The 16,686-nt window shown below is 54.0% G+C and overlaps 1 protein-coding gene across 1 annotated transcript in view; it reads left to right on the top strand.

Moving 5' to 3' along the window:
• The first annotated feature begins 3,362 nt into the window (after positions 1–3,362).
• The window catches only part of SH3RF2 (SH3 domain containing ring finger 2), a 42,464-nt gene continuing 29,140 nt past the window's right edge, over positions 3,363–16,686 (top strand). Inside the window, exon 1 of the mRNA XM_075715092.1 lies at positions 3,363–3,975. Coding sequence (XP_075571207.1) covers positions 3,604–3,975 — 372 coding nt within the window. The 5' untranslated portion in view covers positions 3,363–3,603. The remainder of the gene's footprint in view (positions 3,976–16,686) is intronic.

The following is a 16,686-nucleotide window of genomic DNA, read 5'->3' as shown; positions in this document are numbered from 1 at the left end:
GCAGACACGCGGGAGCGGGACGGCGGCGGGCGACGCGCGGCCGTGCCCGGGCAGGAGCCCTGTGCAGCAACAGTGCTGCCTGCTGCCCCGGGAGCAGCGTCCTCCAGACCAGGCACCCCGCTGCATCCAGCCTGGAGTTAATTACAACATCGGCATCAGACAGAGACTTTTTAAATGAAAGGGAAGGACCAGCAGCTTTCCAGCTCTGCCTTTATTTTTTAACCCCAATTACGAGACGCATTGGAAGGGAGAGGCGGTGGCAGATAATAAAGTTCAATGGGATGTTCTGAGTGTGAAGTGGAGAACCAGGAAAGCCTGACAGCCTGATCCCAAATTGGACATTGATATGCTGTGTGGCCTCGTCTCCTGGTTTTCTCCATGTAAAGTGGGGGTGATGCTTAGCCCGAGGGGCATTCCACAGATGAATTAGCATTTGGAAAGTGCTTTGAAGATTTAAAGCGTTATATAAATGCTAAGTGTTAGCATCATCAGCTTTTATATGGCAGCAGAACCCAGAGACTGCAATCAAGATCAGAGCCTGGCTTTGCTGTACCAGGAATTTAGAAACTCCTGGTTGGAAAAAGCCCCTGTCCCTGCCTCGGCGATCCGCAGCCCGGCTGCCCCAGGCAGGCAGGAGAGGGGCTGGAAGCGCTGTCAGCTGCAGGGGGAAGGGGTGCCCAGAGCTTTAGCACCTGGTGGCATTAAGAGACGAACAGCACAGCGCGCTTCCCGCAGCCACACATCTCGCTGACGGAGGGTAAGACGCAGCCCCCGGCCACCTGGCAGGTGCAGCGCTCCCCGGACCCCCGGATCCCCCCAGACCTCCCAGTGCACCCAGGGAGGTGGGGGAGTCCCCATCCCCGGAGGGGTTCAAAAAACGGGCAGAGGTGGCACTTTGGGACATGGTTTAGTGGGCATGGGGGTGTTGGGTTGATGGTTGGGCTGATGATCTTAGAGGGCCTTTCCAACCTTAATGATTCCTAGTTTTTACTTTCATTAAAAAATAATCCAGCCAGCAAGCCAGGAAACATGAAATTGCTACTCTACCCTTAACTAGTTTAGTGGTGGACTTGGTTAATGGTTGGACTGGATGATCTTAAAGGTCTTTTCCAACCTAAACAATTCTATGGTTCTATGATCCCCTGGCCTGCCCCCGCCCCGAGGCGCCCCACGAGGCGGCCGGTGCTTGGGCAGCAGCTGCTGATTTCCCTTGGGAATACGCCGGGACCTGCGCGCTGCAAAACACACGCGCTTCTCCCCGGCAGAGTTTCCCGCCCGTTGTTTTGGTAGTACAACTAAAGCAGACTGGCCTTAAAGTTTAGGAAAAATTGAAGAAGTACTCAGAAAACAGATTTGATCAGAGATTAGCATTCACTGGCGTGCACAAAACCAGCCAGTCAACTTCATTTCCACCACTTGCCTACTGCGAGATGTTTCATAATTCTGTTTCTAATCAGATGAAAATACAACATGAGTGTTAATCACAGAGCACAAATAGGGAAGAATATGTAAAAAAGAAAAACAGCTTTCAAAACCTTTGTTTTCAATATAGTTTATGTCATGCATTGCATTTAAAAACACCAGTAGATGAGATGATGTTATTTGCAGCATCATTCATTAAAAAGTGTGCACTCAGTCAGCCAAGCACAAATCAACATATGACAGACTACAAAGAAATACCAAAGTAAAAGGAAACTTGAGATGAAACACAGTGAGGTCATTGGTTTCTTGCATTATCCTGAAGATGTTTGTCAACATTTTAATTTAGCCAAATGGCCACCATTTAAAAAAAATAAAAGAAAAAGACAAAACTTCGTTTTGACAAAATTGTGATCTGGGGAGAAGAACTTTTGAAAAAAAACACATTAACCATTTCCACTCCATACTTCTGAATGAGGCCTCCTGAGAAAAGGGCAGGGACGTCTGTGCAGTCTGGTGGCGTTATCTGTGAGAGGACCAAGTAGAAATCGTCCTTCAGATTTACAGCCTCCTCCTCTAATATTCGTACTACTTGTAGATTGTAAACACGCGACTGAGATATGGCAGGGGTTGTAAGGAAAAATATCTTGGATCTTTGCTACATCTACTGCTCTCATTAGGCAACACATCAGTATGCGCGAGCAAGGCAGACCTCAAGATAGGAATTCAGCTGTAAAGTGCATGCAGATCGCAATGACCATGAAAAGCCCCGTGGCCTTCCAGAGCCACGTCCAGTGCCTCGCTGCGTCAAACCACACGCTGCTGTTGTTGGGCTTGGGTCCCGCTGCAGCGCCTGGGCACGCTTCCCATGGGGAGCTGCGGCGGGAGCTGGGCACGCTTGGCACCCGGTTGTGGCCGTCTGACCCCAGCACAGAACCCGCCAGCCCGGGAGCAGCAACAGCCGGGAGCTGCTGGAGCCTGCGGTGACGGCACTGAAAGTGGCACGGGGAGTCAGCCCCAGCCCTGCTAGCAAACACACACTTTTCAGTTTTTCCCTCTTGTCCCACGGAGCGGTCGCTGTTGAGTCGAGCATCCGTAGGAATGAGTGGCTGGAGCGGTCGCTCCCCGTTTTGAGGCCGGGTCGGGTCTGGCACGCGCTGCCTGCCCCAGCAGCCGCCGCGCCAGCTCCCCGCGCGAAGGCTCCGCTTCGGACCCTCCGGCACGCGGCGGGCGCAGGGCATCCCGTCTGCGCTGCGGGGCCGCGCGGCTGCCGCAAGTCCGGGCTTGAATCCCAACGTGGTTGCGCTTCAGTCTCAACCAGCGTGCAGCGCCGGGGGAGCTGAACAGGTTGAGTGACTTCAGGCTGTGGGAGGAATAATCGTCTTGGGTTGCTTCAGAGAGCCAAGGCAGCCAAACCGGGCGAGGATGGCACTGTGGAGCACCTCGCGTCTCTGCCAGGTACCTCCGGAGAGTGTTTGTGTTTGAAGCACTTTTTATAGAACTGTCAAAACGGGTAGAGAGCGAGCTTAATCGGGACTGATCTGAAAAACGAGGCGGCGTGTAGGTGTGCAAGGGATGTGTGCAGCGAGCGGTTGCTTTCAGCCAGAGCCGAGCGTAAACAGGTCCAGTCTGATGTTTATCAGGGACTCTTATCTCCTGAGCTGGTAAATTTTTTTACTGTCGTGTCAGTTATGATCCGCAGACTGGGGAGCATTAAAGACAACTTTGCGTGCAGCGTGAGTAAGGCTGAGCATGCCTGTCCTGCTGCAGCCAGTGCTGCCCCGGCCGGCGGCGGGGAGCCAGCTCGCCCCGTTCGAGCTACGGGATCTGTCTGCCCGGCGAGCAGGACCTGGGGCTCCTGCCTCTGGCGTCAGCCCGAATGCCGGCCCCTTGCTCGTACTGAGTCACAAGTGACTCACTTCAAACTTGGATGTGAGCGCAAAGTATACATTTGCAAATTGGCTGGTGAGGCACTGCTTTGCAATGTAGGTGGGATGTATTACATACTCCAGCAGTCAAGTTCTGCTCTTTTTCCCTCCTCCCTCTCCCTCCGTGCAGGATAGCTGTCTGAGCCCAGGATTTTGGTGCGGTTCTCACGGGAGCAGGAAGGTGTCTCAGCCCGCTCCGGTGGATGTGGCATGTGGATAGCTCCAGCTCTGCTCGTGACGGAGCTCTGCACTGAAGATGGATGATTTAGCTCTCCTTGACCTGTTGGAGTGTCCTGTGTGCTTTGAAAAGCTCGACGCCACAGCGAAGGTGCTGCCCTGCCAGCACACTTTCTGCAAGCCCTGTCTGCAGAGGATCCTGAAATCCCAGAAGGAGCTCCGGTGCCCCGAGTGCAGGACCCTTGTCCTCTGCAGCATCGAGCAGCTGCCCTCCAACCTGCTCCTCATTCGCCTCCTGGATGGAGTCAGGTGCGGACCAAACGTTACCAGGTTTGGCTCGATCCAGAGGTCAGGGGTCCTGTCCTCCCCTGCCTCCATCAGGAGAGTCCCCAGGGGGTTGCAGCTTCATCAGCACCGGCTGGCGACAAATCCCAGGATCCACATGGAAGGGGTAAGGAGGGCCCACGTTCTTTACTCTGTCCGTCAGCATAGAAAGCTTTATTCCCGTGTGCCAAGACCTGTGAAACTTTCCTGTTAGCAGTATTGCAGAAATGTCTAAAGTAAGAGAGATCGTTTTGTTTGCAAATCTGGCTGCTATTTCCTTGTGATATTTGACTATTTCGAGTTCATTACAGCAGTAACTGCATTAACTCTGAGGCTGAGACAAAACCAGCTTGCCCTTCTCCTTGCAAAAACTTCACAGCAGCCGTTTTCCCCAGGAGTTTTCAGGTGCTTCCTGAATTTTGGCAGGGGGATGGGCGGGGCAGGGGGGAGCATTTCAGGCTTTTCAACTTTGGGGCAATGTACTGATTTTTGACTGCTAGCAATTAAATCAGTAATTGCAAAGCTGTAACTGTTAGAGGTCGAGAAAGGTATTTCCCGTTGCTGCACCTCAGTTTCCCCAGCCATTGAAGAGGAAGGAGAGCGTGTAATGATGCTTATGTCCCTGGCAAAATACTTTGAGGTTCACTAATGAAAAACAGTAAACTCTACTTACTTACTAACTTTATCTAGGGATGATTTACTAGGCTAATTTTAAAATTCTAAGTTGTTTCTGTAACGTTCTTTAACAGTACAAAAGCTTTTCTTAAATAATGAGGACATGATATGAGACCTGTTAAAGGAGCTTGGCTCAGATTGAATTTGGGGTAGAGACTGACGTGCGGCTTCACCTTTTCCTACGTTATATTCCCGGATTTTCATTTCTCCCACCTGAACTATTCTTCTCTACAATGTCTCTACAAACCTTTTCACAACATTCCAAAGCTAGACTCAACTGACTGTTAAATCTCAGAGCATTTTTCAGAATTGCAGAGCTGTAAACTTCCAGGCAGACATCCTGCGTGCTGTAGAGGTGCATACGTGCGGGTGTTGCTGGGGAGCTGTAGAGGACCCCCTACGTCCTGTGGGTACGGGCTGGTGTGCGTATCCCAGGGAATCTCTGTGGTGTCCATAAGTCATCTTGGATGGATCACACATAAACCCAGGTCTCTCCTGGGAGCTCCTCTCTCAGGTGTTCCCACTGGGAATTGTGGCAGCGTGGCCCTGGGAGTGAGCCCCTTTCCTGGGAGCCCTGCCTGGCCCACGGCTTGGCAGGCAGAGTGCCCGCCCGTGCACGGAGCCAGTGCCTGGGCCAGGTGGGCGATGCCACAAAGCCGGCCTGGAAGAGGCCGTCCACTTCTGCGTGCATCTCCGTGGCCATAAATTAGGCTTTAGCTTAGACAAAACGTAGCTCAGTGCCCACAGGCGCTGGGCGATGCTGTTGCGGTGGTGCTGGGGCCGTAGGGGTGGGTGGGCGACGCAGCGCAGCCCCGGAGCGCTCTCCCGTCTGCGGCACCCATTAGGTGAGCAGTGGCCGAGTGGGACAGCAGAGCGGGGCCGGGGCGAGCGCGGTGCTCGGGCTGCAGACGGCCCCGCCGCAGCGACCGTGCGGCTCGGCAGCCTCTGCCGCCGGTGACCCTGCTCTGCAGCGGGGCCGCCGGCTCCTGCGAGCTGCAGAGCCGTGGCCAGCGAGGCCCCTCGCTGTGAGCCCACTCTCCAGGGGAGCTGCGGGGAGCTGCTGATGCTGTTTGTGCGAGGCACGAACCATCAGACAGCCACAGTTTTCAGCCACTGTCACTATGGGCGGCATTTCAGCTGAAAACGAGAAGGTTTGTAGTTTCTCCAACCGGACTCCCTCAGCCCCAGACAAAAAAGCACAAATACGCTCGTCTGGTTTTTTTCTTCTCTCTCACCTGCTTCGCATTTCTTTTACTAGTTCTCAGGACAGGTGGGAACTTGTTGTTGATATTAGATAATGGCAACATCCATCAGTTTGCAGCTCCCAAAAGCGTTTTAAACCCAAGCTCCTGGGAATCGGCAGTAGTGAGCTATGGCTGCGGGCCGGCTCCCCGCAGCACTGAGAGAGCCCTCTGCCTTCCCTTGCCTCTCTGGTGAAGTGACATGGAACACGTTACACTGAAATGCTCTTAGACTTCATTAGTTCACTAATTATAAAACACTTTGGAATCTTCAGCTGCAAGGTGAAGAATGCAACGTATTAGTCACATTTTGGTTTTGGTGGTTTTAAATACACGCAGGCAGGCCCACACGTTACTTTAGCTGCTCTAGTGGGATTATATTAATGCATACGGACCCTCCCCTGAACGGGCGCCCGGTAACGGCAGCTCTTCACCCGGCAGCAGCAAGGACTCATTTGGAAGTGCCGGTGCGGCTCAGAGAAACAAGGCAGCGATAGGGATGACTTGTTGTCTCCCTACACCATGGCATGCCTGAGTTTCAGGGTATTCATCTGAAGTAAGCTGGGTGAGCAGAGGCCTCCAAACGATTTGAACCTCAGAGCACCAGATGCTTTTTGTCAAGAATCACGGTGAGAACAGCTATGGTGCAACCCTGCTCCACCACAGTTAATCCCACCGCAGTCGCCTTCCTGGGTACTCTTAAATGCAGTCTTCATTTGCAACTGCAGTGGAAGGTCGTGTGCTCGCCAAGCAAAGGCTGCCCCAATCTGCACAGACTGCTCATTACCGCTAATACTCTACACCACTTCATGCTACAAAGCAAATAAAATTAATGTGCACCATGCTGCACTGCAGCCAGATACGCCATCAAAAGCAGGATACAGGATGTGTTTTGTTTTTACCAAAAAAGCCGTTCTATAAATAAACTTCCTTTACTCCACGGAGCTGAGAAAAATCACAAGTTTGATCAAAGTTTCTCTTCTCAGCAGAGATGTTTCCTTGCCAGCTTTTTGCTCTTCATCCTCATGAGCATCCGTGAAGCCAAAAAAGTAAAGTAAATCCCCTCTTCAGCAAGAAAGCCAAGAACTTGTATCCTTCCGAGAGGGAAGCGCGAGCAGGCCCCAGCAGAGCTGCTGAATTAGCAGTAATGCAATATGCAGTTTGCAGTCAGGAATTTCACAGAGTTGGTCCTTAAAAAACAGGGAGTTTTCTAGTTACAGCCCATCCCAAACTATTTCTTATTTGCTAGCGTTTAAACCACTTTTTGAATCACTTCCTATGTGCTAACAGGGGGTGGGCACACGCTGGGTTTGCGCACACGGGCGCGTACGTGCGTATCTATGCGCAGGCTGTGCTGCGCAGGGGCCAGCCGCTCGGGCAGCGCTGCGCAGAGGCCATCGGCGCTGCCCGGTAGCTGCTCCCGGAACGTCTGGCCAGGTTTTAAGGTCTTTAACATCTATGCAGAGAGGACAAGACTTTGGATTTTCAGGATCTCCACATAAAAAACTGTCTGGAATTTAAAAATAAAAGGATTCGCTAGGAGGCGAATGCATAAATAATCTACGCTGAAGCCTTTGAACTCTTAGGAACCGCCCCTGGCATGTGCCAGATGTGGTTACATCTTATACTGAAGCATCCTTCTTATCTGGCTTCAGCCCCAATGTAAGCTAAACACGGCTTTGCCGCTGGTGAGGGAACAGACAGATCGTGTGTGCTGAGGTATACACAAAACTCCCGTACTTCTCTGATGTGTAGCAGACCTAAACTGTACCCTATGCACAGCAAAAATCCATCCAGGCCACTAAACAGCTACTTGGATGATGAACTTTGTCATGCAACAAATACAGGGCAGTGAGCCAGAGGAGAAAAATTCCAAGTATGACAGCTTGCCTTTGGAAAACACAGACCACACAAATTTAACTGTGACTTCGGCTATTTTCTCTTTGCATGAACTGCGTGCTGTAACACCACCCTCCAGCATTTCATGGGAGATAGACAGATAACACCTCTATTGGGATAAAAATACACCGCACTCCAACGTCGCCACCTTCACAGGGACGTCTATATATAGTGCCTGTGGCTTGGTATTTTCTTCTCCTCCAGAAACATCTCCAACTCCTTTCTGAATTTGACAGACAGGACTTGGATTGCTGGATCTTCTTGAAACCTTATTCAAAGCAACCTTCATGTTTGCACCCAGCGGAGGCAAACACGTTTTCCGACCCACTCACTGTGCACCCTCCCCACCCCGCCAAAGGAGCCCCAAGAGTTCCTGTGCAGTGGCAGGAATGACCTCGTAACGCGACTCGTATCAGCCTCGGGCTGGACGAGCGCTGAGCAGGCGTTGCAGAGCCGGGGACTCTGCACAGGCACATCGGCTCTGCCTTAGGAGTTGGTGCCGGCTCATTTCCCACTGGAGAGGAGGAGCGTCCGCTCCCCCAGCAGCCGCTGTGGGTGGTGGCCGCTTGTGCCACGGGGTCCCTCATCTGGAAATGGAGCCACTTCATTTGGCTAAATCCTCTGGGTGGCCTCATGACCTTCTGGGAGAAAGTGCTTGTCCCAGTTCTCCTCCACAGCCACATCCCAGCAGGGTTTGTCTCATTCCAAAAAAAACACTGAGTGTGACCCAAGGAACTGGTTCCGCAGTGCTGGCTTGCACCTTGTGCAGGATACCGTCATACACCTTTTTCCTCCTTTGCATGTAGTTTTAGAACTTTTATCTACTGCAAAGCGAGAGTGAAGTCACCTTGATACAGATTGCCTGACAATACACACCCCAAAAGCTGCATGTGCAACAACAACAGATTCAAGAGCACAGAAGCAGGAAGCTTTGCAGCAGCTGCGAGCATTGCTCAGCCATGAGGAAGGGTCGGTGTTATGCACACCAGGAGACTGAGCCATTCATTCGTTTGCGCTGGAGAGGGGCGCAAGCAGAACCACGGCCTCGGGGTCAGGGGGTGAGGGTTATGTCAGGTTCCCAATGGAAAGCTTAAAAAGAAAATATCGTTTTGATGGGATGAAGGATGAAACACCCGGTTGCACTGTAAATGCGAGGCGGCCCTGTCGTACTCACGCCGGGACAGGATGGCGTGATGGGCGGCTTTGCAGAAGGCTGGGGTGGGTGCGTGATCGTCTTCAGCGTTCAAGCCCGTTTCAGTCACCAGCAAACTCCCCTCCGCGCTTCCGAAGGACGAGCAATGCTCCTCGCTAGGGCAAATGGCGACAGGCATGGCAATTCCCGGCTGATCCCAATATTGGTGCCTGGAAAACACACAGCGATACTTATCGTTCTTTTGCCGCAGCGTGGCTCCCAGCTGTCTCCCTGCGGGTCGCAGCGATGCTGGCTCCCGTCGCCAGTGACTGCCCTGGCCGCACGCCGCTGCCTGAACCGCCGTGCGAACCACGCTGCCGAGCACGGCCGGCTCTGCCACGGCTCGAGACGGGGCACGGGGCCACTCCTGGGCGATACCGCGGGGCGGGGGAAAGCCAAAGGACCTCCACGGCCAACAGCAGGAGCCAGTTTCCCTGGTTTTACAAAATAAGGTACCAAGCTGCAAACACATAAAAGTGTTTTAATTTGTTACCAAGGCAATGAGTCAGGCTCAGATGGCAAGTCAGGAATAGAACAGCAGGGTTTCTCAGCATGTGTGTTCACCCGTTAAGCATCGTGGTCAGCGAGGAGGCTGAAAGTCTGAGAGCCTTCCTCTTGCAGAGTTTCCCTGCTGGTGGCTGGCCACCGTCCCCGGGTCCACAAAGTTGGTCACTGGCCTGAGTTTGTAATTTTCCCCTCCGGATGGAAGGGAGAGGGAGGCGCGTTCACGTGCAGCTCTGCCGGCACGCCAGGGCTGTAGCTAAAAGACGCCCTGAGAGAGGTGAGGCTGGATCTTGGCAGGGAGAAGACCCATTCACCGCTGCCGTCTAAACCTTGTCTGGTTGTCCTTTACCTCTCCTCTGCCCTTCTCACAAGGAAAACTGCGGTGCTTGCTTGTAAATCCTGGACTTTGTTCTGCTGTTACTAATTTTCAGGCATTCAAACTCCGTTTAGCATCAGGACTCCACTGTGCAAGGCACTGTGCAAATGAATAGAGAACCATGACCTTTATTTTTAAGAAAATTTTTTGCTTATGAGCTTGTAAGTGGATATTTGAGTTTACCCTGATGTGGGGAACCTCCATTTTGTTTTGATGCCAGGACGGGGGACACAATTTAGGAGGCAGGTTTTAAGAGACGAGCGCGTCCTTTGGCAATCCGACCCCTTTAAAAGGGTTTCCTTGGGGCCCTGAACAACTGATGGGCCCAGAATTTCTCACTGGCTTTGCAAGGAGGAAAGAGCAAGCCTCGCCTGTTGGGAAACTGCATCGGCCTGCGCCTTGCGTAACTGGGCTACGGAGTCGGTCGATCTCCCCTAGGAAATGGAAATACAGAAAGGGGAGAGCGGGTCCTTTCTCCAGCCCCAGGTCTGGGCAAGAAGAGGCCATGCGAGGCCAGGCGGACAGTGACCTTACGACAGTCATTAATTCACCATCCAAATGGCGGCTCAGCGGAGGTGGCAGGCTAATGGAGAGATGTACCATCGCTAATTAAGCACTTCCCCGAAATAACATGAAAACTAAACCCTGGGTTGTTGGGCAATCGGAAGGCGCAGGGCGCTGGCAGCTTTGAGCGGCGGCAGGGACGCAGCGCGGACGCCCGCCTTCCTGCTGCCCGCTGCGGCGGCCAGCGCCGTCCCTCGCCTCCCTCCTGCCGCCAGTGCCGTCCCGGCTTGCGGAGCAGCCGGGCCCCGTGCCCGCAGGCAGCGGCGGCACCGCTGCCCAGGCCCGGCAGCGCTGGGTGACGGCCGGCGTCAGCGCGGTGCCGTTCCCAGCGCAGGGAGGGCACTCAGTCAGCAGGGAGAGGGCTGGGCAGCAGCAGGAGCGGGGAGCGGGACGCAGGTTTCCTCCCTGCGCGGTAAACAGCCACTTCTGAGAACTGCGGTGCTGAGGCAGAGCATCATGACCGGGCACGCCGAGGGCTGACACAGTTTGTTTTCCGTGCGGCTTAAAACCATGACACACAACTTAACCACTGCCCGGGATTGCTGACTGCAGCAGAGACACAAACATCTGATAGCAGCAACCGTGAGTGGAAGAGGCGTGAAGAGGTTTCGTGCAGACGCTGCAGCTCCAGCGCGCTGGTCCCCGGCCCTGGCATCGCCCTGCAGCAGCCGCTGCCAGCCTCCCCCCTTTCCCCTCACAGAACGGCTTTTCGGGCCTGTCCCTGCTCCGCCCGCGCAACCCTGCCCGCACCAAGGAGCGGGCGTCTGCGAAGCAAAGCCACGCTCGGGTCCGACTCCTGCCTTGCTCGCGCCTTGGCACTCCTCCTGCCCACCTCAATCTCTCTTGCGGTTTCACACAGGCAAAATAAAGCCTGGCCCGGCACTGTCCTCTGCCGGAGCCGTGGGGACGTTAGCGACACGCAGCTGGGCGCTCCCCTCGGGGCCCAGCACCTGCGGCGGTGCCTCAGCCGTCCCTGGTGCAGCGTCCGCTCAGCCTCCCGGTGATAAAAGCTGCTCCGTGTTTTCTTTAATCGACTTCCCCCTTCGCCATTTCACCTCGGCATTACAAAGCCAGAGTGACAACAGGCAAGGTTCAGAAGTGACGTGCGGCTGGGTGCGGTGGCATATCAAAGGGGCCTTAGCAGATGGCGTAAGCGCTCCCGTTCGCCGCTGCCGTCGTCCACCGGCAGCCACGGATGCGCGGACGTAGCAGCACAGAAACCAGACCCATGCATCTCAGCAACGGGCTCCAATGCCTGCTTCTGCGGACTCCTTCGGTTGCTTTCCATCTCTTTGGTCTGTAAATCACACCCACTTACACCTGTGGCTTAAGACGACGTTTTGCATACCCAGCTAAATCCGTACAGTTTACATCTCCAGCCTCCCCCCGCCAAGGCCTGCTGCTGCGGGGCGGCCGCCAGCTTCAGCCACGACCCGCGCTGGCCTCGCGTCCCGGCGAGCCCCAGAGGGAACCGGGCAGACCTGGTGAGCGCCGGTACCCGCGTGAGCAGGTGGGGACTGACTTTGTCCTCCCCGGTGCACACAATCTGCTCGTGCTTGGAAGATGGGAGCAATCCTCCTCAGGGGAGAAATAATGCAGAAACCACCCAACTGTCTGAATCCTCAGAATATAATTATACGAAGAGATTGAAATGACAAGTTCACTTTTGATGGTTTTGTTCTCTGTGACAAGGATGAAGTTATCTCCTCTGCTGAAAAGCAGAAAAACAGAATTGTAATGGCAATTAATTTACATTCAAATAGCTCTTTTCATCCAACTGGATCCTGAAGAGCCCTGAAACTGCGCTCGCTGAGCACACAAAGGAGATGATGTGGGGCTCATTCATCGACCAAAATGTGGGCAGTCGGTGGCAGGATGCTAAAGGCGGCTTGCAGAAAGCTAGTAATCAAAATGGACGGCAGTTGTTATTGATTATCTCTCTTTATGAAAAGCCAGCATGTCTTTTGGCGTCAGTATGTAGATAATAACCAGCTCTCCATTCACGGCGCGTAAATAGCTGCTCATCAGGAACGTGGCCTGGGTTGTGCTCTCAGTTCTGTCCCGGAGTCACTGTCTGCCTCTGGGCGAGTGGTTCACGCTCCCCCTGGTACTATCCCCACAGGTAAAGCAGGGATAGCATTTCCACTGTCGCCCCACCTTTCATCCGCACAGTGTCTTTAGATCGCCCGCTCTCCAGGGCAGGAATCGCTGCTGCGTTTGTACAGCACCCGGCACAGCAGCAGCCTCCGGTAACACGTACTGTCCCCGAGAATGGGGGCCACTGGCCACCTCTCCCTCACCACCCTCCCCGCCTGCATGCTGGGGTCGGGACACGAGCTTTCCGTTTCCTACAGACGTTGGATAATCTGGATATTTCCGTGTGTGCTGTGGAACAGCCTGTCCCTGTGCTGTGGGGGTGCCTGCCCTGAAGATGCGGGCATCCCTGCAGGGATGGACGGGTCACGCTGGGCCGCAGTCAAGAGCAGAGATACTCTAACATTTCTTCAGCCACCATGGTACTCCTCTAGCGCTCACGTGTGGGTCTTGGGCAATGAAATGTGCCCTCGCCTATTGCATACCGCCTCTTCGCACCACGCAGTTCTTTAAAGAAAAGCAGATAGGGTTGGTAGGAAGAGCTTTCTCCATCCTTTGGTTTTGACCCTTCTTTGCTCCGCAGCGGCAGCTTTCTGGGTGGGAGGTTCTCTGGAGCACTCAGTGTCGTTGAATATTTAGGCTGTACTTGGACTCCTGCTACCCAAGCATGGAGCCGGCGTGATGGAGTTAGAGGCTTACAGGATCCAATTTGACATAGAATCATAGAATCATGGAATCATTTAGGTTGGAAAAGACCTTTAAGATCATCCAGTCCAACCATTAACCTACACTACCAAGTCCACACTAAACCAATCAAGGGTAGACCAGACTGAACCATGTCCTCAAGTGCCACCTCTGCCCGTTTTTTGAACACTTCCAGGGATGGGGACTCCCCCACCTCTCTGGGCAGCCTGTTCCAATGCTTGACTACACTTTCCGTGAAGAAATTTTTCCTAATATCCAACCTAAACCTCCCCTGGCGCAATCTGACATGTTTCCCTGAAGAGCAAGTCCTGGTGAATCCTGGCTCCAGCACCCCCGATGCCGCCCCGTGCAGCACACCCGTGTGCCAGTCCCCTCTAACCCATGCCAGTCCTGCTCCAAATGGCTCCAATAAAAAATAATCAAAAAACACTTGCAGATTGAACCCACAGTACCTAGTGGGAGAAAAATCAAACTGGAAGACATCCAGGACTGGATTTCTCTTCTTCCTGGCACTACCCTAGAAATAAATTGTTCCTCTCAAGGAGGCTGTTATGTGATACAGAAATCGTGTATCTACAGGAATATGGCTGCCGCTGCGCAGCGCAGATATTTAGCTCTTCTGCACAAATAATGCGGTGCCAGGGGGTGGGAGAGGAAGGCAGAGCTGGCGCGGAGCAGGGGGCTGCGCTGCCTCCCACGTGGGCCCTGCAGACCGTGCACCAAGGGTGACTGCGTCTCCCTCGGCGCTATCTCCGTCCCCTCAGGCTTTCCAGGTGACACAACTGGGGCTGGCCTGCCTTGTCACAGCTCCTTTGCGGTGTCCCCAGGCCTGTTTCTGGTCAGCCGGCTTCTCCCAGGCTGGGACAGCCCTGGCAGTGCTGCCGCCGCTGCAGCTCGGGGGGCCGGGGCTCCCCAGGCATCCCGCTCCTGAGCCGGTTCTCCTGCGCAAGGTCCTGGGGAGCGACTGCCTCCCTGCACGTGGGGTGACACCCATGAAACCCAGATCCGGATCAGGCCCTTGGTATTTACGGCAAAGACGTTCCGCTGGCGCAGGAGGAGGCCGCGTGCTTGGGGTGGCTGCCTGCCTTCAAGGGACGAGGCGCAGCAAAGAGCGACTCCGGGGCATTCCCTGTGCAGAGTTATGAAAATCAGAGCTGGGAAACCACCCGGGTGCAGGTCCAAACGCGTCTGAGGCCATTCCTGATGCCTCTGCCAGCAGCCTCCTCAGCCCCACGGGTCTGCCTCCGCCGCTGCAGTCAGCAAGGTGCGCGCTGCGGTTTAGGGGCCAGGTCCGATGCTGCTGTCGGGCAGCGGTGCCGGGTCGGGGATGTCCGCAGCGGGCAGCGCTCCTGGGGCTCGCTCCTGCCGAAATGGCTCCTGCCGTCCTCCCTTTGGCGTGCACTAAATCAGAGGGAAGCACCCCTGGGCGTCAAGAGCAATAAGCTATTCCAAGGATTAATTTGTCACTCATCCCGTGTGTTCATCTACACAGTCGTGGAGATTGGAGAAGTCGGAGCAGCGGGGAAACGGGAGGATCCCATCTGACGTTAGCTGTGTCTCGCCGAAGTCGTTTTGCAGCGGGCCTTGCTTGGCGATGGGTGAAGGAGTAAATGAGCCCCAAGCGCAGGGACGCTTACGGCCGCGTCCTCACACTCACCCTGGGGAATGGCAGGCAGCGGCTCCGTCTGCTCGTGCAGAGATGGTGCCACCGCGGGGCTGCGATGCTCCTCAGGGTGGTTTTAGGTTGAGTCGCCTGGCACGAGGTTTACGGGTGTTCACAGCCTCCATCAAATTTCTCTCCTCTTCACTGCGCTCCCTGGCTTGGCTTTCCTCCTTTCTTGACAATTTTTAATGTCTCTCCCCGGTGACCCCCCACCCCAGCCGGCCTCACACACTTTCTTGTCTCTTTTTTTTTTTTTTAAATACCAGTGCTATGAATGTGTGGTCTTACATTAATCCACTGCCAACAACGAGGAAGTTATAACTAGCTCATTTAAGATAATTATAGTGCACATTTCTCCCAGCTATGAGGAGATGCTTTGAATTGCTTCCTCACACACACGTATGTATTTTTAATTCGCTTCTTTGTTTTGTACAGAGGGAGACTCAGATGCATTGGATGGCTGCCCTAGCACAGCTAATGCCAAATGCCAAAAATAGGGGTTTTTTTTAAAAAAAAAAAGTATCTTTTCTCCTCTATTGGCCTCATATCAGCTGAGAATGGGGACAGGGCGTTGAGGTGCATCTGCCATGACCGTTGCTGCTGGCAGAGCGGTCAAGGAGAGAAAAGCATCTCGCCTGGAGACTGCGCACCACATCGCACTGATGCAAGAGGGAGTTTCTGGTTCCACACCCCGGAATTTACCTGCTGCATTGCCTCACCTGGGCTCTCCCAGCAGCTCTGTGGGCAGCCCCGCGGCAAGGGGGGCACCTTGGGTCTCCGGCCGCCCGGAGAGCCTGACGTACCTCCTGCGGGGCACGGCACGACGGTCACCTCTCACTCAGGCATGACAGAGAAAACGGGGGCGGGGGGGAATCAGAAAAAATGAGGCATCACTGAAAAAAGTTAGAACCACCCACAAAGCAGAGAGAGAGGGAAAGGCTTCTCTGGGAGAGGCAGCGCGCTCTGCAGCAGTCAGAGGCACCGCAGGCAGAAAAGAAGCGTTTCCTCGGCACCAAAACCCACACGGGTCTGGGCTCACGAGCTCAGGTTGCCCTTAGCCCAAAGGTCTTGCCAAAACATCCCGTTGGTCTCTGTCTGATAGCCTGAAAAGTGTCAGCGGGCAGTTCAACATACTACGCTATTCCCTTCTGCTCAGCTTCCCACTGATTTTAGAGGCTTTCACATAAGAGAACACGAAAGACTCACCTCTCCCTTATTTATTTCATTTAGCACTACTGCTGTAGCTGCAGTATTGCATGGCATCACAGGAAAAAAGCCTTTTCCATTCACCAGTGGTGTTTTTTCTTTGTAGTTTCTGCCTCTCTGCTACTGGGCAGCAAATACTCTACGTAAATTTTCAACAACCTTTAGCTGAGTTTTTTCCAGAGCTTCTCATGGTGTTTTCCTGACTGAATTTAAAGAGACAGTGAACCCTGCAGTTAGGGAGCATGCCAATATCTGCAATATTTGGCTGAACATTTTGCTGCCACTACCACCCCACTAAAACGAAACGCTGCCTTGGATTAACAAAAAGCAACTGGACGTAGGAAGGGGAGGAAAATCCATCAAAACAAACGAAATAGCAGGCGGCTGGCTCCGGCTCGGGAGCTCTGCGCACCACCAGGCAATGCCAGCGGGGAAATGTCATCTGCCCGTTCCCTGCCGCCCTTCCCGGACCCCCGGTCCCTGCTCACCCCGGGACCGCAGCCACACCTGGGAAAAGCCGCGCCCTCTGCCCTCAGCCCCGAGCGAGCTACCTCCAGGCACACCTTGTCTTTATCACTGGCTTTAATTAGCACCCCAGTTTCTGCCATTGCAATTAACCTACTTTAAATACAGCAAACCAGATGCCTTGCAGAGGATCTGGTACATCCAAGAGCGGACAGAAACCAGCCAAAGCCTGAGAAAGAAATCAGATTTGAGAT

The sequence above is a fragment of the Pelecanus crispus genome, chromosome 8 (genome assembly GCF_030463565.1).
Source record: "Pelecanus crispus isolate bPelCri1 chromosome 8, bPelCri1.pri, whole genome shotgun sequence".
Classification (NCBI taxonomy): domain Eukaryota; kingdom Metazoa; phylum Chordata; class Aves; order Pelecaniformes; family Pelecanidae; genus Pelecanus; species Pelecanus crispus.
Note: the sequence above shows the minus strand (reverse complement) of the source record. Positions and strands in the feature narration are given on the sequence as shown.